The following is a 23,782-nucleotide window of genomic DNA, read 5'->3' as shown; positions in this document are numbered from 1 at the left end:
TTATCACACATTTTCTTTGGTCTTCCTTTTCTCCTTTTTCCTGTCACTACCTTATTCCAAACTCGCTTTGTGAAATTGTTCTCATCCATTCATTCAAGGTGTCCAACTCATCTCAAACGATGACCAGTGACCACACAAGTACTCTTCAAAATTCTCAACATCAGTATTCAGTCCATTCTTTCAAGATATCAATTTTAATTTTGTCGAGAATTGTCTTGCCACTAATGTAATACGGTTGTAGGTGAATTGTTTGTAAACAGTTGTTCGTAAAACAATTGTTCGTAAACAGTTGCTCGTAAAATTAATTCTTCCTAAATCATTTCTTCGTATAGTGAATTGTTCGTAAACAGGTGATAGGTCAGTTGTTTGTGAATAATTTTTCAGTTGTTACTCAGGGGCGCCGGAAGCGGGGAGCAGGGGGGGCATCATGGAGGGACAGTGGGGTAATGGTGCCCTTTTAAAGTCATGTAAGCTACTGCACATTTTGCAATATAACAATTTCTGCTATTCGCTTTTAGCCTAATTATAACACAGGCCAACAAAAAAAATTTGGCACAAATAAAGGTGAGAGTCATTTTAAAGTATTTCAAGGCCCCTGATTCCGAAAACGCACTTAGAATTGGCTCTAGTTTTCGAGATATTCAACAATGAAAATATTTTTGAAATCGTTAATCAAACGCTCAAAAGAATATTCACAGCACAAATTCTGCAACACAGTAGGTTACATCATTATAACATAGCATGATGTCCTTCTTTGTATACCGGACACTTGTATCATTACTCAATAATGAGCTATTCTTATCTTAAAAGTTTAAAAAAAAATTGGCCTTTCAGCAACAAAAGTACCTTTTTTCGTAATCCTGCCCCCCCCCCCAGTGAAAAATTGTTTCGGCGCCCCTGTTGTTACTCGTGCAGGACATTTTCTTTGAAAATGCTCAAATTTCCAATAAGTAGTTTCTTGCCCTTGTGCGTTAAGTGCACTATAATCTTTGTAATAAAGCTGGCCACCATACAAAAGTTTTGGCTCTCCTTTTTCGCTGCCATTCTGAATCAGGGACTCTACACTCTGTCTGCTCGTTTACAGCACGTCACATCTAGCATATCTCTAGCATATACGCTACCCTAATTATTTGTTCGTAAAGAATTGTAACTGTTTTACGAACAGTTAGTATTACGGTCAATTGCATGCACGAAGAAATGCTTTTCGAAAAATTGTGTTACGAAGAATTAATTTACCAACAATTGTTTGCGAACAATTGTTTTACGAACAACTGTTTACGAAAAAATGTCGGACACCATGTAATTCATGTATATTGCATATTTATAAATGCCATCATCATTATGTTGCTTTCTCGTATTGAGAGTAGGAAGCAATGCGCCATTGTTTATGAATGTATGCTTAAAATAAATTTATAATTAAAAAATCATTGAAAAGAGTTACCGGTATATAATATAGTAATACTTAAGCATCGCATCACAAATAAATGAAAAGGCTTAAAATTTATAAAAGCTTGTTTGATAGCATAAAACTAGCATTGCTACAACGTCATTAATCATTTAGAAAACATGGTCAACGTCAACGCATTAGAAAACAAGTAGATATTGTTATAGTAAGCTGCGCCCTTTTAGGGCAAATTTTTAATTTCAATTGGGGGGATATCTAAATATCTGTGTATGCCAGAAAAATGAAGGCATGCAAAAAAAATTTTTTTTTTGTCAATGTTTAGACCCTGCTGTCGGCCCCGGAACATTTGCAGGTTACCGGAATTTTAAAATCCTCATAAAATCTTAATCTTTTGTGCTAGGTAGGGCATGTTGGTATTCATTTCTATTGTTTTTGGATAATTAATCCATTTATTAAGTTTACAGACAAATTTAGACATGTTTTAAAATTTTAATTTTTGCAACGGTGGCAAATTTTCTTGCATTTTATGTAAATGTTTGTCGTTTCTGAAGGTTATGATAGTAGCAAGTTGGATTTACTGGTTCTGGTACATTCTGAAGCAATATAAATAGACTCATTAGTTAAACATTTTTACAAAAACAATGGCTGAGGAAGTCCAGATGAAAAAATAGTATATTATAATTCTTATTTATGTAACAAATTACATCACAGGCATGTAAGTATGTATACTGTTTCTCCACCCATTAACTTGAATCCGATTTTACCTTCCAGGATACCACGAAATATGCCTACCTGACTCATTCTATTGAATGTATTGTATTAGCTGAGTGTAAGAATGGCATAACGATCTTCAATAAAGGATGATCCTTTAGAAATAGTAAAGTATAAGTCACTGAAAACATCCGAACTTCCGCTTCGTTTAAATGTACTCCGACATTTTCTCTATCTCCGTACATTTCAATTTATAAATTCCACAACATCTAGTCAACTGCACAATTAACTCTACGAAGGCATCATCGACATATATTCATCTGCATGTATAGCAGCCACAAAGTGCAAGAAGACCATCATAGACCACATAAAAGAGCTTGAAACCAAAAGAAAGACTGTGAACAAAAACAAGAATAACCAGTAGATTCTTAGGTTCAATAATTTTTTTTTAGGAAGTCTTAACTTTAAAATTTGTATTCTAGCCTACAGGAAAATGTGTTGCTGAAGGTGTCGTGGATCATCTAACCTTAATGAAAATTAACATATCTAACATATATATGTGTTATTTGAGATGGTATAAACTCTAATACTGGTTGGAAGGATGGTTCAATGGCCCATATCGACAGAAGTATAGGAAGACCTTGTCAGCGTGTTATTTGCTTACTTCACCACTGGGAGTTACCACTTCGCAAATTTTTTGAACACATTGATGGATAAACTTCAGGGCCAAACAGTTTTAATGGCCCAATCGGAAAAATGCTTGCCAAAAATGTATGGGAAATGGAGCCAATACTATTTGAACCACTAAATAATAAATATACCAAAATATCCTGAAATTTCGGTTCAAGTTGAACAGAATCTCTCGAATGATGCAAAGCACCTGCATAAGCTGGGCATGGCGACCAATAGTGGAAATCTTCCAGAAAGTTTGATCAAGAAAAAAATTGGCCCACTGTGTCACTCGCGTTGGTTATTCTTGTTTTTGTTCACGGTCTTTCTTTTGGTTTCATTGGTTTCAAACTCTTTCATCTGGTCTATGATGGTCTTCTTGCACTTTGTAGCTGCTATACATGCAAGGTGAATATAATTATGTTGATGATGTCTTCGTAGAGTTGATTGTGCAGTTGACTAGATGTTGTGGAATTTGTAAATTGAAATGTACGGAGATAGAGAAAATGTCAGAGTACATTCAAATGAAGCGGAAGTTCGGATGTTTTCAGTGACTCATACTTTTCTATTTCTAAAGGATCATCCTTTATTGAAGATCGTTGTGCATTCTTACACTCAGCTAATACAATAGATTCAATAGAATAAGTCAGGTAGGTATATTTTGTAGTATCCTGGAAGGTAAAATCGGAATCAAGTTAATGGGTGGAGAAACAGCATACAAACTTACATGCTTGTGATGTAATTTGTTACATAAATAAGAATTATAATACTATTTTTTCATCTGGACTTCCTAAGCCACTGTTTCTGTTAAATGTTTAACTAATGAGTCTATTTATATTGCTTCAGAATGTACCAGAACCAATAAATCCAACTTGCTACTATCATAACCTTCAGAAACAACAAAAATTTACATAAAATGCAAGAAAGTTTGTCACCGTAGCAAAAATTCAAATTTTAAAACATGTCTAAATTTGTCTGTAAACTTAATAAATGGATTAATTATCCAAAAACAATAGAAATGAATACCAACATGCCCTACCTAGCACAAAAGATTAAGATTTTATGAGGATTTCAAAATTCCGGTAACCTGCAAATGTTCCGGGGCCGACAGCAGGGTCTAAACATTGACGAAAAAAATTTTTTTTTTGCATGCCTTCATTTTTCAGGCATACACAGATATTTAGATATCCCCCCAATTGAAATTAAAAATTTGCCCCAAAAGGGCGCAGCTTATTGTTATAGTGTTTACTACAATGTTGTGCCATGCAAAAATCTAGAAAAAAATGAATAAAATACCAATCTCATGTTTTGCACACAACAGTTGATTGTGTGGTACCAACATACAAAGTTTTTAAGATTGTTAGCTACTTTTCTCAGTTCCTAAACATTGCGTTCAAGTGTTGAATTAATTTTTAGTGTGAATACTTGAGCAAGCCTACCTCGAGAAATCGTATTCTCCGAATAATAACAAAAAATTAAACTCACAAAAGCCCCAAAGATGAAAATGGGATTGAACAAATGATGACCGAAAGTGAACATGGAAATCCCCATGTAACTGAAGATGAAGTTTTCTGCAAGAAAGTTTAGGAGTTCAAAGAGCTGTCTTGTCCTTAGCTTTGACTCTGCTGAAAGGTTGTTGTACGTATAATGTGCCTGAAACAACAAATGATTGCTTTAGTGCTGGTACATCAGAATACTTAAGCAATTAAGCATATATGTAAAAACTAGGGACATCACATTACGGGACGTGCAGCTGCACGTTTCCGCCATCAATAAAAGGGTCAATTGCCAACTTTTTAAGCTTCGCTACAAGCTTGCTTTCAACAAAAAACTTAAATTACTGAAAATCAACTTCACCAATCTTATATGACTCATAAAAATTACAATATAATATATTATCAATCAAAAAAGACAGCCCTTCAAAGTGTGATGGATAAGCCAAAAGCGGATATAGTTTCTCATCCCCATGATAAACATAACTAGTTAAAACACAATACTTGTTGCTATAAAGCTACAGATTTAAAACACATCAGTTTCAATGTTTTTTCAGTTACAAGAAACATACCTGAAGAATACCACAGAACAAGATAGCAACGATGCCAGTTAGTCCGACTGCTTCTGCAATTAAAAATGAACTCCAAGACATGAGAAAAAATATGGACGTTTCCAGCATGGGATAGAATCCAATCTTTGTAAACTTGAACATCATCGCAGTCATAATTGCAACTAAACCTCCAATCGCAAATGAACCCAAGAAAATACCAATAAAAGACCCGAGAGCACTAAAGAATGCTCCAGTACTGAATGCTGACGTGCCTGCGTCTTTATACTTCTTAATAGATCTAAAAAGATATGCATAGGAAATTCGAAAATGAAGTGAACAGTGAGGTAATGGTGCAGTGGAAACACATCTTATCAGCAAACTAAAAATTACAAAGACATGGCAAGTGTGCTGCTTTGATTATCTCGCAAACCGACGAAAAAAAGCACATATGTTTTAAATTGGCTTTTGAAGTGCACATGCTGCAGAAATTTCGAACCTTAATTTCTCGCTGATAACAAACACCATGGCTTTCCCTGAACTTTTTAACACTGTTTACTTTGCAATGCCTTGAAAGTAACGCAACGCTATGGCGTTATATAAGAAACGCACATAAGTATTATTCTAATAAGCAAAACAAAATTTTTTTACATTGAATCAATGTTGGAAGTTTGTGTATTTAACTGAAAAATTCTGTGTTTTGGGTTGATGTAAGACATTGGGTAGAAATCAATTCACAGCATTAAATGCTTCCTTTTCATAAAAAACAAAACCTTCTACAGTATCATATGAGAAAGTGAACTAAACCAGCTATGTTTAACTTCATGTTAATCGCAAGCACAGCTACAATACATGACAGGTGATAGGAAAAACAACTAAAATCAATTAAAAGTAAAACTCCAAAAAGTACGGCACTGAAACAGAACATTACAGTACAACCAAGTGATGTGTACCACACTTCGGTTTCTGTTTCAACATAGTTAAAACAGTGAAAAAAATTTATCTGTCTTGGAAAACTGCTACACCAGTATTTCAAACGTGCTTTGGAAATATATAAACAATGTCGCAAACAACCAAAGATTGCAAAACAAAAAGGAAAGTGATACAGAAAAAAAAAACTGAAGTACCGTAGTGCAATATGTTCTCAATCAATATTGCAACTTATTGACTCAATCATAATTAGTTCGTGTTAGTTTTGTTGTGCTATTTCAAAAATGGTTCTTGTTGGTCAATTATGTTCTGATTAGGTAAAAACACAGCTTGAGTCAAAAGGCTTCAAAAGTCACAATTGTTTAATGATTTTGAATAACTGGCCAACAGATCGCTAAATATGTAGATGGATGATTGGATGCGCATTCATAAAATGACAAAATTAAAGGTGCTTAGCATCAAAACGATAAATTTAAGGAAGTAACAAGAACAGCAGGTCATCCAGCACTACCGTATGGAAAAAATATTATGCTATATATATAATTCATGAAACCATACTTACGACACAAGCACTATAGCAACAGCATCATTGAGCACACTTTCACCAAACAACAGAGCATCAAGATCCACATCTGCTTTCAATTCTTTAAACACAGCAAGAACGGTCACAGGATCGGTGGCTGATACAATGGCACCAAACATTAAGCAGTCAATGAAGCCAAAGTCAACTGTGGGGTCTGTTTGAATCAACCAAACCACAAATCCATATGTAATGCCCCTGCAAAATAAATCTTGTTAAATTCAACAAAGTGTAACAATCCAGCTTGATAAATTGTTAAAAAGTGAAGCAGTAAAAGAGTTCTTTTTTCATAAAATTAACTTCAAATACACCTCAAAAGTGATAAGTATATACCTAATCCATCAATCAAAATAAAGGATCAACTAAATCGTGGGACTTAACAATCACTAAGAAGCATACAAAAACAGTTTGTGGTAGGCTACTTAGCGTAAACAACATGGCTGCTGAAAAACTTACCCAATAACAGCAGCAGAGAGAACAGTGCCAATAAATGCAAAGGTCAAAATGGATCCAATGTTACGAAAAAAGTAACGCTGCAAATAAATTATTCCAATTTTAGCTTACATTTACATGGACATCTCTTCTGCTAGTTTTATAAATTTATGGCAGAAACAAAATTACAATAATACAAATACATAAGATATATATTTTACTTACGTCTAAAATATAAGCAACATAAACTGTTAGAACATCACCTACCTTCTTTAAACTGTAACCAGCATAAAAAATAATCGGTGGAAGAAGAATATTGAAGAAAAACTCTGGATCAAAGGTAACCTGCAATGACATATCAAGAGTAAAAATACAATATAAGATTATTTCTTTATTATTTTTATTTTATTATTTATTACTTAACTACTAATTTATATTTCGATTAAAAATTTACCAGAAAGATAGGAAGTTCAAAAACTATAAAAAAAATACCATACTAACAATTTGTGGTTTAGATAAAAACTAAGTTGAAGAGATCAAAAGTTCAAAAACAATCCTCACAAGCATACGCGCCAACTTTCGGGGGGCGAGGCGGGGGGTCTGCTACTATTCGGTGAGTCCGATTCGGTGAGTTCCTAACCTCTAACCCCAAATCCTAAAACGGCAATGATAATTAGGCTACGGTACCCGATAATTTAAAAAAAAAAATTGAAAAAATCCCCCGTTAAGGGATCGGACTCACCGAATTGGACTCACCAAATCGGACTCACCGAAGCAGACTCACCGAAACGGGCCATTCCAGGGGCGGGGTCCATGTGTTTTAGGCGCAGACAGTTAGGCGCCGGTCAAATAGGTGCGCACACTGTGGCGTCTGGATATTTAGGTGCGAAGCACTGTGGCACCCGTTAATTTAGGTGCTCTTCCTAGTAAAGTCTGCAGATTGTATCAGCTTGGTAGGTAGGGCAATGCTTTTCACAGTTTTCACGCAAAATGTTATATTGAACAGAAAAATACGTTGTTTTGTTAATGCGCATGTGAAGATGAGGTGCCAGACAACGCTCTACTACTCTTGATATCAGCACATCTCCACAGTAGGGTGTAACACTTTTTGAAAAATATTTTCACTTTGTTTCAATAATGTTTCTAACAGGTGGGAAATGCCTCACTGATAGCAGAAACCAATTTTAGGGATTAAAAACGATTTTTTAAAGTTCCACACTCAGGTTGAAATATAGTGCTTTCGGATACGGTATGCAAATTAGGTAAAATAGGGGCTTATTTATGTTTTACACTTAATTTGTAGTTTACAAATAATTGCAAATTGTAGGAAAAGGGTGTATAATATCACGTATTATATTATCGAAATGTTATAGGCTAGCTAGTACCTATTCAATAATACTTATCAAATCATGCTTTGCAACATTTATTTTGTGTGTACCTACTGTATTATTCTGTAAATAACCTAATGTGCAATTGTGCATACAACATTTGCAGTATTTTTTTTTACATTTTTGCACTATCTTTTTGTACAATTATCATCAACACTCAAATTTCTACAAACATACATTAATAGCAACTGTTTGTCATTTATGGTTCCTTGGTTTGGTTGGGATAAGTGTATGTATAGTTACTATAGTATATACATATTAGAATATATGGTATACACAACTGTACAGGGTCATCAATAATTAACGTTACAAGAGATCCAATTCAAAAAATGGCAAAGGAGGCCAACGTAGCCTATGGAATCATGTTCACAGTTCTCAAGAAGGATTTGAAGATGAGCCCATTCAAATACATGGAGAAACAGTTGCTAAATACCAATACCATTGAGAAACGTCTTTTCAGAGCCAAAATTCTGCTCTTGCGCATTGAAGAAAGAGGCATGCTGCCAAATCTTGTGTTCAGCAATGAGAAGAAATTTGATGTCCAGCATCATTTTAACAGTCAGAACGATCGTGTTGATCAAGAGATGGTGACGTTAAACCCCGGGTAGTCATTCGGAGACAAGGGGTGGCATCAGTGATGGTGTGGGCCACAGTCAATGAATCAGGAAGGAGTCTATTGATTTTTGTGGACCAAGGAGTGAAATTGGGGAGCAAGTCTTTTAGGCGCTGACAATTAGGCGCTGGTCTAATAGGCGCGCACACTGTGGCGTCTGGATATTTAGGTGCGGAGCACTGTGGCGCCCGGTCATTTAGGTGCTATTCCTAGTAAAGTCTGTAGATTGTAACAGCTTGCCAGAAAATTATATCATGGCTTCCGTGAGTGAAGCTGCTTAAACCGGCAATGCTTTTCACATAAAATGTTACTGTATATTGAACAGAAAAATATATTGTTGTTTTATTTGTTGTTAGTCCAGGTTTGCGTTGGTCAAAGCTTTATCAATAAATTATTCAAGCTTCCGAACATTATTGGAAGTAATCCTACGGAAGTATCCCTACGTCGTAAATCATGGCAGATCCATAGTCTTTGCCTGTCCTTTTTTGGCTACGGTAATAACTAATAATATAATATTTTGTGTGAAAATCATTGCCGGTTCAAGCAGCTTCACCCATATATTTTTCTGTTTAATATAATATTTTTTGTGAAAAAGCATTGGCGGTTTAAGCAGCTTCACTCACGGAAGCCATGACATATTTTTCTGTTCAATTTAACATTTTGTGTGAAAAAGCATTGCCGGTTTAAGCAACTTCACTCACTGAAGCCATGACCAACAACGCACACGCATTAACAAAACAACATATTTTTCTGTTCAATATAATATTTTGTGTGAAAAGCATTGCCCTACGCCCCTACCTGCCAAGCTGATACAATCTGCAGACTTTACTAGGAATAGCACCTAAATGACCGGGCGCCACAGTGCTCTGCACCTAAATATCCAGACGCCACAGTGTGCGCGCCTATTAGACCAGCGCCTAACTGTCAGCGCCTAATAGACGTGGACCCTGAAATTGAACCAAGAAAACTATCAAAATGATATTCGTGAGGGTTCATTGTTGCCTTGCCAGGCAAAGAAAAACTTCAAAAAACGGAATTGGCCATTCCAACAAGATTCTGCCACTTCACATGGAGCTAAGAAAACACAATTACTGGCTTTCAGCCAATGTGCGGTGCTTCATTTCCAAGGAAGAATGGCGTCCTTCATCCCCAGACCTGAACCCCTTAAACTTTGGCATCTGGTCTTACCAAGAGAGCAAGGTTTTGACTAAACACCACCAAATTAGACCAACCACCTGTTAGTGTTGAAAATGTTAAGAAAATTTCTGTTCCATCAATTGACACCCAGAAACTAGTTTGGAAAAACAGGCCTATGAAATCGCTCTTTGATATTACAAGTAAATGTTCTCCAGCTATTTCAATTGGTTCACCTGGTGATTGGAAATCATTCAAAAACAATCAAATAGCAAATGAAAGGCTAATTGGGTGTGTAAAAAAATGCCTAGAGGAAAAGAAGGTGACAGCTTCGCTGAGCTTTGACAAGCATGACAGCTTCGTTGAAGGAAATATAATAAGATTTGATTTGTCGTTTGATTGCAACTGGATTTTTTGTTGGTTACTTTTCTCGGACATGTTGTTTTGTGCAAATTAAACATATCTGCTGCCTTAATATTCGTTTTATTTTAGATTATTATCACCGTTTGCATTTTACAGTAAAATGTTGTTAAATTAAGAGTTTTTGAAAATCTTTATGCTTTTAAATTTAGGCCAAGAAAGCTAGGAAAATGTCAACTTAGTTATGTTTAATGACCAGACAAACTTAAAACTCTCTTACACATATACAACTGTTCCACAATGACAAAGACCTTGCCAAAAACGATAGTATGAATAGGTCGCGCGACATTTCATAGCTAAAAATATGAATATTTTCAAGTTAAGTGTGGAACCTCAAAAATTAATTTATTGTCAAAAATCTTTTTAGAGCATTTTAGTATCACCACTTCCCATCTATAGAACATATTATTGAGATATTTTTGGAAAAATGTTACACCCTACTCCACAGGACATTTGCTATCCATCCTGAACACAGGTTGCAGCCAGATGGTACCTTACTTAATCTGTTATCTTTTGCAATTACTTCTACATGGGATGGATTGGTCGTGTGGCGAGTACATATGAGACAATGCTCTACTACGTCTACGTGAATACATTTCTATAGGGCATATCAACCCTGGCAACAAGTTGCAAGCACAATGATGCGACTTTGCTCGTTATTAAACCTAGTCAGGGTTTTGACGGAAAACTAAGTTACTCTTCACTCAAGCCTACCACCCGCTTGAATAATAGGCTACAGTATAAATTCACTGATGTTTAGTGTAGTTATATATGTACATTATTTGACTCACTAAAAGTGATCTCAATCATGTTTGGAAACTTGAATAATTTATTGATAAAGCTTTCGCCGATGCAAACCTGGACTAACAACAAATAAATGCCGAACACGCGCATTAAAATACAATATATTTTTCTGTTCAATATAACATTTTGTATGGAAAGCATTTCCGAATAAAACAGCTTCACACATGGAAGCCATGACGTTTTTTCTGTTTAATATAACATTTTGTGTGAAAAGCATCGTCCTACCTGCCAAGCTGATACAATCTGCAGACTTTATTGGAATAGCATCTAAGTGAACGGGCGCCACAGTGCTTCACACCTAAATATCCAGACGCCACAGCGTGCGCGCCATTTTGACCGGCGCCTAACTGTCTGCGCCTAAAATACTTGCTCCCGGGGCCTCCGCCTCCCGTAAATTTATGGTCCCGAAATCGATTTTAGCAAACTTTATCAAGATGAAACCACGACACAACGAACAATTACGTGAATGCAGCTTAAGGAAAAAAATGCATAATTTTTCAAAACTGTTATTCGTGTTTTGCTTCAATAGCACTGTATTCATGTACAGGGTGACCCAAAAAGATTCGTACCCATGAAAATTTCAATTGTGACTTTGATTGAAAAATGAAAAGCTATTTATTTCAAATTACAACCACACATTATTCAGTTTATGGAAGACCATTGACCAGAGTTTTAGCTTTTTCTGTCAATTTTTAGTCAATTTATGGCTTTCCCAAGATGTGTTCTAAATGTGAAAAAATCGAATAAACCATGGGTACGCATCTTTTTGGGTCACCCTGTATATATTGTAAAAATACATACATCTCATACACCCATCAATATACAGTTATACACTCCTGCACTACCGTATTCGATAATAGACTATAAAGACTTTCGATAAAAAAACAGAAAAGAAAACACTTCGTCGTTGTTAACGCTGAAGGTAAGTAATTAGCAAAACAAGGTTAATAAAACTGATAGCGGGTTTCCACTCTGCTTGAGATCATAATTTTTTGCGTTTTATTTCGATAACTTCACTGTCTTGATCGTTGTTATTCACTCGCACAAAAAGAAATTGAATTGACTTGTTTTCCAACTGTTCCAATTATGAGCTAACAATATCAAATTTTTTACGACCTGGCGTGCTGCATGAGTAAAACTAATCGTTTCAAGCAGTGGTTCTAATAAATTCGGTTTGCAACCTAGGTGTCAATATAAATAAGACATTAAGCTTAATCAAAGACTATTTTAATTGAGTAAAATATATAGCGTTATCTTTATGACGTCATCATTTTTCTCGCCCTCCAAGGTTTTTAAAAAAGTCGGCGCCTATGCTCACAAGTCATTCTCATGCAACGATAGATGAGGCAACATTTCATACTCAGGTACTTGAAGAAACATGGTTAATTGGTTAATCATTAATATCAGGTAAATCAATGCTTATAATATTATAACTAAAGGAAAAACTCACCTTTTCCAACTCAGGGTTATTAACAGTGCCCTTGCATATGACTGGTTCAATCGTGTAACTATAACTTGTGCCATTGTAATTTGTGAGGAGAACATCTGGAGGCCTTCCTTCATTCAGGCATGTTGTATTGGAAACAACAGCTTGAGAATTGCCAACACTTGTGTACTTTATAAGGGCACCAATAATCAAACCTATAACAATAAATATTTATGACTTGAAATGATTATGAAAAATTGACACATTGAACTAACACATTGAACTTATATACTGCTTAACAATCAGAGTTGAGAAAAACCCGTTTTTTTTTAAAAAAGCCCAACCCGCATGTTTTTTTAAAAAAAAAACGGGTTTTTTGGGGTTTTATTAAAAAAAGATGCAAAAAAGGTAGATCAGTGCTCTTCAACAGGGGTTCCGCGGAACCCTAGGGTTCCGCGGAACATGCAGTGGGGTTCCGTGAGTTTTAAGGGTTCCGCATGGGTTCCTCGTTTTATTTAGGGAAATTGATTTCTTGCTTCAGCATTTTGATGCGTCATTCCGATTTTTTACATCACTGCACCGCATTCACACTTCAAGTAGGCCAGTTTGTTAAACGAGGGGTTGACTGCAGTCACCAACCGAATAAAACATTGCTATAATTGTTGCGTCACTGGTTGTTCATTGTTATTCTATTAACAATAACGTTATTGTTGCATCACAGTCATAGGATGTAGCCGGTGTACAGATCACAGAAGTACAAGCAGACTGAGTAGAGACTTGAGCTGCTGTTGATCCTTTGTGAGAATAAAATAAAAACAGTTTTTAACCAAATTTTTATTGTTTAGTCAAGCCAGATGAAACAAAATAGCATATTTTCTTATATGAAGCCAAAGAATAGCAACAGCGAAGGTGTGGGCGGAAATGAGCCTTGTAGTTCAGTTGTAACAGAGACACCTCCGCCGAAGCGGACCAAATGTAATTCAATTGTCAAGGTTAGAAAATGGGACGACGCATATTTGAGATACGGGTTCTTTTTGCCGGATGACCAACTTTTGAATGTAGCTCCTCAGCCCGAATGTTTGATTTGCTGTAACAGACTTTTTAATTCAGCCATGGTCCCGGCTAAATTACAAAGACACTTACAAACAAATCATTCTGCGTACGCGACAAAGACTATCTCATTTTTTAAACATATGAAAAGAAGCGTGCGCAAGCAAAAAGAGTCATTCTTAGGAGCAGTGAAAACCAATCCAGATATCTTGTTGACTTCATATCGACTGTCACATCATATTCTTAAAACAAAGAAACCATTTACTTTAGCCGAGGAAGTTATTAAACCAGCGTTGCAAATAGTAGCAGAGGAGCTCCTTGACAAGGAAACTGAACGCAAGTTACAAAGCATACCTCTGTCTGATATCACTGTAAGCAGAAGGGGATTTCATATGGCTGAAGATTTGTTGGAACAACTTTTATATAAAATCAAAAATGTTCCATGTTATGGGCTGCAACTGGATGAATCAACTGATATTGGGAGTAGAGCACAACTGCTTGTGTATATAAGAATTCCTGATATTGATTCACACAGCATTGTTGACGAATATTTGTGTTGCCTAGACTTGGATGTGAGCACAACTGCTGAACAAGTATTTAGTAAGCTCAACGAATTCTTGAAAGAAAAAGAAATACCATGGGAAAAGTGTTGTTCTCTAACTACAGACGGGGCAGCTGTGATGACTGGACGCTTTTCAGGAGTTGGTGTTCGTGTCAACTGTCAAGGCAGTTGCTACTAACTGTGTATTAAAACATTGTATTATTCATCGTGAAGCTCTGACTGTAAAACCGCTTAGTTCTGACAAGCAGAGAAAAACGGAACTAGAAATGGTTTTGGATATAACTGTGAAAACAGTGAATTACATAAAATGTGGTGGTAAAGGCAAATCTGCAAGAGTTTTTCAAAAAGTATGTGAAGAAATGGAGTCAGATAATGTCACTCTTTTGCTGCATACAGAGGTGCGTTGGCTATCTCGTGGCAAAGTTTTGGCTCGGGTGTTCAAATTAAGACAGGAAATATCAGTTTTTCTTGCAGAAAAAAATCATGAATATGCTACCAATTTTCTTGATCATGAATGGGTTTGCAAACTGGCATATCTGGCTTCAATATTCGATATGTTGTCCACACTCAACACCAGCCTTCAAGGGAAAAGATCAGATATATTTTCACAAGTTGGCCAAATTGATGGCTTTAAAAGAAAAATTGACTGCTGGGCCAAAAAAGTTTCAAAAAATGATTATTCTCCTTTTCGGTTTTTGAATAAATTTCTAAGTGAGGACTCCGAAGTTGAAGCTACAGCTGAAATAAAGGAATTAGTGTTGGAGCATTTGAAGCTATTGAGGAAAAATTTCAACTGCTACTTTCCTGAAGAAGAATCTGAGATTTTCCGTTTGCGAAAGTAGGTGGTTAATCCTTTCGTTTTCCCTTGCCAACAACATGAAGAACTCCTGGATATCTGCAATGATATTCATTTGGAGGAAATCTTTGAAAAAAACGGAAAGGAATATTTTTGGATTTTTCTGTACAAAGAAGGGACAGAAATTTCAAAGGAAGCATTGAAACTATTGTGTCAATTTCCAAATACCTATTTGTGTGAAACAGCATTTTCTGCTTTAACAACAATTAAGAACAAAAACAGAAGTTGCTTGAAGGGTGTCGATATGTGTATGAGAATTGCATTAAGCAACGTTGAACCACGATTTAAGAAGATTATAAAAGATAAGCAACAACAACAGAGTCATTAAGTGTCTGACTTTATAACTTTTGTAATAACTGTCTATGTTTTGAAATGTCTAATTATTTTTTAAAGTGTAACAGTGTAATAACGAAATATTTAATTTTCTGACCAAGCAATTCGTAATTTGTAAAAAATTTTTAGTGGGGTTCCGTGACAAACGCGAAAGTACATGAGGGGTTCCGTGTTGACAAAAAGGTTGAAGAGCACTGAGGTAGATTCATGCTTATTTCACCCCACATACTACTTTTTACCAATGAAGTGCCTCTTACTCACAGTACATGCTGGCATAACTCAATAAAATAATGCACTGGGGCTGTTTAACTATGAGGCCTTCTTGCATAAATGAGTTTTAGTGTAGTACAAAGTGGGCAGTGGCATTACTTAATTTTTGTGTACAGAAATATCCACTGTGTTTTCAATTTGTCCTTGGAAATTTACTTCACAATCACATCCTTAAGTCTTAATTTGAAGTTTGTTTTAAGTACCTTGTGGTACTTTGGTTCATTTTTTTCAATTTTCTGATGGAAATTGGACAAATACGGTACCGTATGATGCTCTGGGTTTTTTTATGGGTTTTTTTAAGTGGGTTTTTTAAAAAATAACCACCCGGGTTTTTTTGGGTTGAGTAAAATACCGACAACCCTGTTAACAATTGATTAGCGCTAAAAACTTAACCCTTTCGCTGCTATAGGTATGTCTAGTCCCTGTGCTAAGCCCTTTTTTAGGAAAAAATATGCATTTTCAAATGAATGTACAAAAAGTACTACAAGAGCTTTTTTAAAAATTTTTCTTGTGTATTAGATTTGAAAAAAGGTTGGACTAATAAAAACAAGCAAAATTTTAGAGTTTTGCGCAGTTAGATTGTCACGTGACGTCATGGCAGCCATTTTGGATTTTTTCATTTTTGTGAAATTTGTGAAGAATACGTTTTTTTTGTATTGAAATGTAGTTACAAAGTCTTTTTGCTTACTAAATATGAATAAAGATACACAAAACGAACAAAATCAATTACTGAATAACATTTAAAAAATGAAACTGGTAAAAAAAGTAATAAATTAAAAAAAAAAAAATTAGAAAAAAATATTCATTTTATAATGAATGTGAAAAAAATGAGCTCCTCTTAAAGCTTTTTGAAAATTTCTTTTATGTTTTAGATTTAAAGATAGGTTGAACTAATAAAAAAAAGGAAAATTTTAAAATTTTACGCAGATAGATTGTCACGTGACTTTGTGGCAGCCATTTTAGATGCTTCAATTTTTAGAAAATCTGTAAAAAAAAGTTTTTTCTAGTAAAATGTTGTTGGAATGTCTTGTTGTTTAGGCTACTGAAAATGGATAAAAATACACAAAACGGACAAAAAGAACCATAGAATACCATGTAAAAAATGAAAGATACATTGAAAAATAGTTATAGTTTGTAGGCTACATACTATAGTGATTGTAGTCTTCTATCACATAGGCTAATGCTTTTCAATAAATGTTTTTGCTTTCTTTCACAGTACAAACTTCACGCTGTTGAGTTTGGTGAGAGCATAATTTGGACATTTACTCGTAGGCTTTAGGCTACGTCTAATGAATCTCTGTTTTTTGATCAGGTGCAGCCAGGCCCGGATTTAGGGAGGGGGCAGAGGGTGCAGGTGCCCCGGGCCCCCCTTTTGAAGGGACCCCGACGTAGAAAAAATGTACTTTTGTGTTATTATTTTTTTTCGGCCTTTGAAGTTTCTGCAAAATGCTGTGCAGTGCTAGATTACTGCTACTGTAGGCTACACGTAGAGGTGGTTTTTCGAGCCGACGGAGCTAAAACAATTTTTGCACGGGGGTTGGGGGCCCCCCGATCTAAAAGTGCCCCCGGCCCCCCGGTCTAAAAGTGCCCCCGGCCCCCCATCAGCTAAATCCGGCCCTGGGTGCAGCTACAGAAAAATCCAATTTTATGTGGTAAACCCTAAAACAATCTTTATCTGCCTGCAGGCCTGGCTGGCTTGGACAGTCAGGGCAAACTTGGGCGGACCATCAATGCGGCTACTTGGGCTGCCCATAACTAGAGTTCTGAATGGAAGTCAAGCGCCACCAGACTCTATTTGTTCAGCCCCGACGCCGACACACGCCCAATCGGCCTAAGGCTACCAAGACAGGCATGGGTGCGCCTCAACCGTCTTCGTACGGCGTCGGGCTTTTCCGCTCAACCATGCACCAACGGGGAATGGCCTCTTCCTCCTCCGAGGTGCCGAGGAACAGACCGCAGACCACATCATCAATGACTGTTCCATCTTCAAGCCATCTAATGGAGTGGAAGGTCTGCATGTCATGGATGATGAAACCAAAGACTGGCTGCTCTCTAGTAGTCTTCCAGTGTAGTCCGGGAACATCGTAAATCTGGGGTGGTAAAAGGATAGACCCTCGGCCCCAGAGTAGGGTGGATCAAAAAAAACGAATTTTTGAGTTCAGCTTAGTGCATCTGCCAAAAGATGCAGTTTGGGCTATCTTTTACATTGGTACTTGAAAAAACATTTTTTGACCCCATTTGACCCCTATCCAAGAGCGCTCTAGTGGCCGCCAAGGCAAAATTCCTTAAATTAGCCATAATACTTTTTCTAGTGGGTGCAGGCTAATGATTTTGGTGTCTAACCCCACTAAATCAAGTCTTAGGAAGTCACTTCTGCAGTCTAAAATGATGCATGGGCAGCCAAAATTGCATAATGACATTTTTGCTCTAAAAAAGGCATTTTATGGGAAAGAAATGGCATTTTTAGATATTTTGGGCAGTTTTATGGATGAAATACTAAAAAAAGTGTAACCTAGGTAAAACACACGAGGATGTGACCATTTATGTGCAAACTGGCCTCTAGTCCAATGAGGTGGCTGAGGTGATATGAGGTCCAATAGACTACAGAAGCATACGATAGTGCAGCTGCATGCCGCATATATATTTATTTGATAGTGTAAACTTAACTATTGCATTTATTACAGCTTTAGATATTGTTTATTTCAATGTTTGTAAGTATCTGATCACACTTAACTTAATTGAGTTTATATAATGTTTAATAGAGGCAAAACTTGCATTTGGCTTCTGAATAAGCATCCCATTGAACACATCCTGGGTAGTGTGCACTCAACCCCCTTGTTTTTTACTTTTTTTTGTACTATTGACTTGTAGATTTGTGAGATTGTTCCACTAGCCAAGAATCTTTGCTGGTCCAAAAATCAGTAGAATTGGGGCACGTTTATGTGGGCCACCATCCCATTCAAATTTTTAGGTTTGCCATTAAGTAAATATTGAATTACCGGTATTTTCACGCTTCTCAACAGAATTTGTATGTTTCAACAAAATAATATGCATAAAACTTTTGCCTATTCGCCTATCTATCGTACAGGGAATTAAAAGAACATGCTTGTCTATACGAGTTGTCTGAGAATTCACATTTTTCACGCGTTGGAATACGGTAGCTAAAAATACAACTCCAGTGAGCGGAAGTGGTCTAAAATTCTAATTTCACACTCGAAATAGATCAAATACCATAGAAAGTTACCAATATAGGCTAGTAAGTTTGCTACATGAAAGCCTGGTATTGAATCTGTATGTATACAGTAACTGTAAACTGTTACTAACACATTTTGTCACAGAAGGCAATGTGATCGACTAGTCTAATCTGTGCAAGAGGATATTAGTTTTTTTCCTTTCTCAAATTAGGTGTGTCTTTTCTGTTAGCTTCCACCATAGGCGTCGAAATAGGGTGGGCGGCGCCCACCCTGCCGTGAAACGAGGGTGGGCAAAATATGTTTCGCCCACCCTATTTTCATGACACTTATGAAGTGTTCGTTACAATTATTTTCGTTTTTGTTAAACGCTGAATTATCCAACACTTCTTGTTTTACGCTATGTCTCTCGCTAGTTATTCGACAGAACAAAGCAATTCCGTAACAACGCTGCGTTGAAAAAAGGCGGCACTCACTGCATTGTTGTTGCTACGGCAACTGCCACACCAGGGATATCTAAAGAAGGGGATGCGAAGGCTTACAACGATTGCCTTATTCTTATGACACTACCAGGGCGGTAGTTTGTCTCTTCAACATTGCAGAAAGTTTTGTAGTACAGTTGGTACAGTCAGATACAGAAGACAGAACTTAGTAAATGTTACATAGATAGAACATATTTAAAGAATACTTGTTTGGAAAGACAGTTGAAAGGTTACCAGTAAGCTGCTTTTCTTACAAAACCATTGCAGTAGGCTAGATGTAAAGCAAGTATACAGGTAGTTGAATTAACAAGTAACCACATGAGCATCGCAGTGAGTATCCAGGCCTGATGCTAATAGCGCAATGCAGGTTATCATAACAAGATTGATTAAACTACTATCGGTGCCAATTGTCATTTTACGATAAACACAGATTATTCACGATAAAAAGAAGCCCTTCTACTGTCAGACGTATTAAAAGCCTTCATATCCCCTTCTTTAGATATCCATGTGCCACACGCTGGCAATTCCCGGTGAGAAAAAGCCACGTTTGATCTTTTCTCCGAATGGTCTCACTTTCGTTACGTCACAATCAAACTTCAGTTCCGGGTCAGCGTAAGGGAATGTGAATATGACATCATAATGATCGGCCACCCCCACTAGTGGGGAACAAACCGACGATGGATTATGATGATGATGAATGAACATGACAATAACATAACCGATACAAACTAAAGATGTATTGAAACAATCGCTTTTTACAAATCTTTCCACACAAACTTGTTGTTGGGATAAATTATGGCACCGCGCGATGTTGTCATTTCATTATTGAAAAGTTAAACATGAAGCAAAGTCAAACATCTATTCGAGCATTCTTAAAACCAGCTTCCAAAAGGCGTCGAGATTATAACGCTGAAGAAGCCACGTCCAGCACGAATGAACGTAGAGATGACATTGCTGAAGAAAGCAGTGCTTCAAGGATGGACATTGGACAGTGGTGAAGTCAATGTCTTAGGCAATGCACCGGTAGTTGTAGAAGACAGCATGAGCCATGGATCTCTACCTGCTCCATTTGACGTTAGCATGCTGCCGGATCAGCTTCGCCTCTGGAAGGTCGTATGTTGCAAAGAAAGCTTTTTTCCGAATTCCAGTGGATGTGTCTTAACCCTGATGGTACTTGTTACTGTAGTTACTGTTTGTGGGCCTCGGAAAACAATCGGTTATCTGCCGCAGACCAACGGAAGTTATACAGCAGCAATATCCGCACAGTTAGCAGTCACCTGTCCGAATATTTTACGGCAAATCCGAAGGTGCCACTTTAAAGATAACAGGTCACGAGTCAAGCGCTTTTTAGGTCGCAAAGGAAAACATAAAAGAAGTTTGTTTAGTTTAGCAGCGCTCATAAGATCGCAAGGCGCAAGAAAGCAAACATCAAACCTATTAAAGCCTAATTGCTGCATCGACGCTAAACGCAATCTTTGTGAAAAAGACTAACCATTGAAAATTTGCGAACATACACAATTACACATTCAATGAAATCTGTTTGAAAACTCTCGCCCACCCAGAATTCCTCTCTTCTAAGAAAAAATCGACGCCTATGGCTTCCACTATTTGTAAAGTGTTTTGATAGTGTTCCTCGTTTCAGGCACAATGTAGGTGATCGGTGCTCAGTTTAACTCCATGTTCAGCCACATTGTAAACAGCTTTCTGGTACGACTCTGATTCAGACCATTTCTCTACTGATAAAGGAAGAAAATCATCATTTATCTCTAAAACAGAGAAAAAGAACTGAGTGTCCTTTGTGATAAAATCTGTCAGTTTTGATTCCAGATTGATTTCTGATGGAAAACGTGGTCCGTAGCTGGCCAGTGCCAAACCGATCTGCTGGTGTAAAAACAGGATCTGTAGGTTTTACATGTATAAGTTCATCAGCCATCTGATGTTTACCTCTTCCTGAACTTCAGAGCTGAACAGGGCCCAGAGGCTCACACGACGACGACGGCCACCCTCTTCATCATAATCAGGAGACACATCCATGGATCTATCGTCAAGATGTAAATCATAAAAATCATTCAAATCACATTCCCCATCACTTCCCGGGCTGTCATAGTCAACATGCGGAAACGAAACTTCTCTATCAGCAATATCAAAATTGTCCTGGCTGTCTGTGCCAGCAAAAATCTGACCTACCGCTTCCTCCGTATTGAACCGACTACCTCGCACATTGCTCCCCGACATTTTAAAGTTTGACGTTTTTAAACAGCTACAAATAACTTCTAGTGCATAGAAACAAGCCAAGCTTGCGCGTGCAAGTCAATAACTAGCTTTAACAAGGTTTTAACTGACTACCCGGTATTACCGGGTACACGCATTTCACCGACATGTTGCTATACCCGGTAACACCGGGTACACGCACTGAAAGGGTTAAGTGGTACAGTACGTCTAAACCAGAGTTAATTCTTGAATATTATAATGTTGAACTGTAGCATGTTTTTACACAACTGCTGCCTAGATTTCAACTATATGTTAATAGTCTTGGTCACAAAATGTCAGTATGATACTCTTGTGTTTCTTAGGAACAGTTAATATTACACGAAATTGATATTTCATGAACGGTAAAAATGTTATGTTTGGTAACATTAGCAGTCACATAAAATTTGCAAATATGTTGCAAAGTTGCTACACAGTTAAACACTATTTTTGTTATTTGTTAACTCAATGAATGTTACATGTTACAACATGTTATGATAATTAACAACTATGATTTTAAGAGGTCTTTGAAAAAATGCTTGCAAATATGCAAATGCACTACATTATTACATAAGTATTGTAAAACTGTAACACATTCACAGTCAATGAACAGAACTTTATATAGTGTATATGCATTTTTGCAACCATTTTTTCAAGAACCGGAACCTCTGAAAATCAGATTTTTAACTTAAACAAATTTGCTCTTTTTTTATTCTTGTTCATTCTCTTGAGCTCGTAATAATTTGGTGGTATTGTTGTGTGTTATGTGTATTAAAATTACAATAGGCCTAGCACATTTTGTGATTGCTGGTTTAGTTCCAAAATACATCTGAACACCACTGTCATTCTGGAATAATTCTGTGCGATCTGCCTAATAAAATAATCCGTAACAAGCATGCGGTAGATAATGTGATTATAGCAACACTAGTGCACCACGCGAACCCTGACAAAAGCACTTCTTATTGAAATATTGATTTTTATGCTGCTTGAAAGTCAGAATGCCATTTTTAGTTTTTTTTAATAGAAAACAATGTTTTTCTAAAAACATAATTTAAAAAACAAAAAACAAGTCACAAAGTTAGTGTAAAAAGATAAAACTTACAAAACTTGTGATAACTGATAACATTATTGATAAATAAACTGTTAATTTTTTTTCTGTTAAATTATTTTCAATTGCAAAATATTTACAAATTTGTTAAGTTGATGCAATTACTTCGATGGTTGCAAATATGCACATCAACTCTATATTTCTTTCTTGCAATAAGTTTTGTTATATTAGTTTAACATTACATAACGACAGAAACCTTTTATTTCGTCTGTTGCGAGAATAGTAATGAGTAACACATATGGTACGCCTAAAGCCAAGGTTATGGTACTCTTTTAAACTTAATAAAACATTGGAAAACATACCATATACAATAGCAAGTCCAGTTTCATGCAAAAAGCGTATTCTTTTGTGTTTAAGTACCCATACTGTGAAGATAGTCAGCATGAGAAGTGCGATAAACACCAGTAAATTAGCACTTTCTGCCTGGTGTTTTTCTTCAGCAGTCTCCATTTTTTGATTTATGATCAATATTTAACTCAACAACTACAATATTATAAAAAAACAATTCTTAGACAAGAAATATCCTGTACACTTCTTGACTAAACACAGACCAAGTGACCAACTGTCAAGCCCCAAACTTACATTCGCGCACTTGCGGCACTTCATCAGAATAATAATAAGCTTAAATTAAATGGGTGATCAAAACAACTGAGGCGTATCGAAGAAATGCAACCCGAACTTTTCTTTCTCAGAGCTGAATGCAAAGATAAAATGGTACGGTAGCGTTCAATCAGTTACAGGCAAACATTGAATACCGTATTACTGCCAACTAGAATTGCATGAATGAGAGCATGGTCAAAAATCCAAAGCATTGTTGTTTTTTTGATAAACTTTTACTGTAGTGGGCAGGGAAGGGGATGGAATGGAAGACAGATTTTGGGATGGAAAATGGAAAATGTCACGGATGGAAAGGAATGGAAAATCTTGATGATGGGATGGAAAACAATCTTTTACCCTTTCACCTCAATTCCATGATTAACTTTCTAACGCTTTATCAAGACATGCAAAGTAGGCCATTACGTTGCTGGCTGAAATAATTCGATTTTCGGTTCGTATTAATCCAACGGGACTGTTGCCTGACGCGTATTTGTCAAACCAACGAGATATAACACATGTTATATCTCGTTGGT

At 36.5% G+C, this 23,782-nt stretch overlaps 1 protein-coding gene across 1 annotated transcript in view; it reads right to left on the bottom strand.

Annotated features, from left to right (window-relative positions):
- Window positions 1-23,082, bottom strand: part of LOC145767576 (sodium/hydrogen exchanger 9-like) — a 37,320-nt gene extending 14,238 nt beyond the window's left edge. The window contains exons 1-7 of the mRNA XM_082579425.1: window positions 22,955-23,082; window positions 12,578-12,768; window positions 7,036-7,113; window positions 6,793-6,869; window positions 6,319-6,534; window positions 4,851-5,127; window positions 4,271-4,438 (exon numbers count right to left, since the gene is read on the bottom strand). Coding sequence (XP_082435551.1) covers window positions 4,271-4,438; window positions 4,851-5,127; window positions 6,319-6,534; window positions 6,793-6,869; window positions 7,036-7,113; window positions 12,578-12,768; window positions 22,955-23,036 — 1,089 coding nt within the window. The 5' untranslated portion in view covers window positions 23,037-23,082. The remainder of the gene's footprint in view (window positions 1-4,270; window positions 4,439-4,850; window positions 5,128-6,318; window positions 6,535-6,792; window positions 6,870-7,035; window positions 7,114-12,577; window positions 12,769-22,954) is intronic.
- Between the last annotated feature and the right edge of the window lie 700 nt (window positions 23,083-23,782).

Source organism: Aplidium turbinatum, chromosome 3 (genome assembly GCF_918807975.1).
Source record: "Aplidium turbinatum chromosome 3, kaAplTurb1.1, whole genome shotgun sequence".
Taxonomy (NCBI): domain Eukaryota; kingdom Metazoa; phylum Chordata; class Ascidiacea; order Aplousobranchia; family Polyclinidae; genus Aplidium; species Aplidium turbinatum.
The sequence above is the reverse complement of the archived record's forward strand: the minus strand, read 5'-3'. Positions and strand labels throughout refer to the sequence as shown.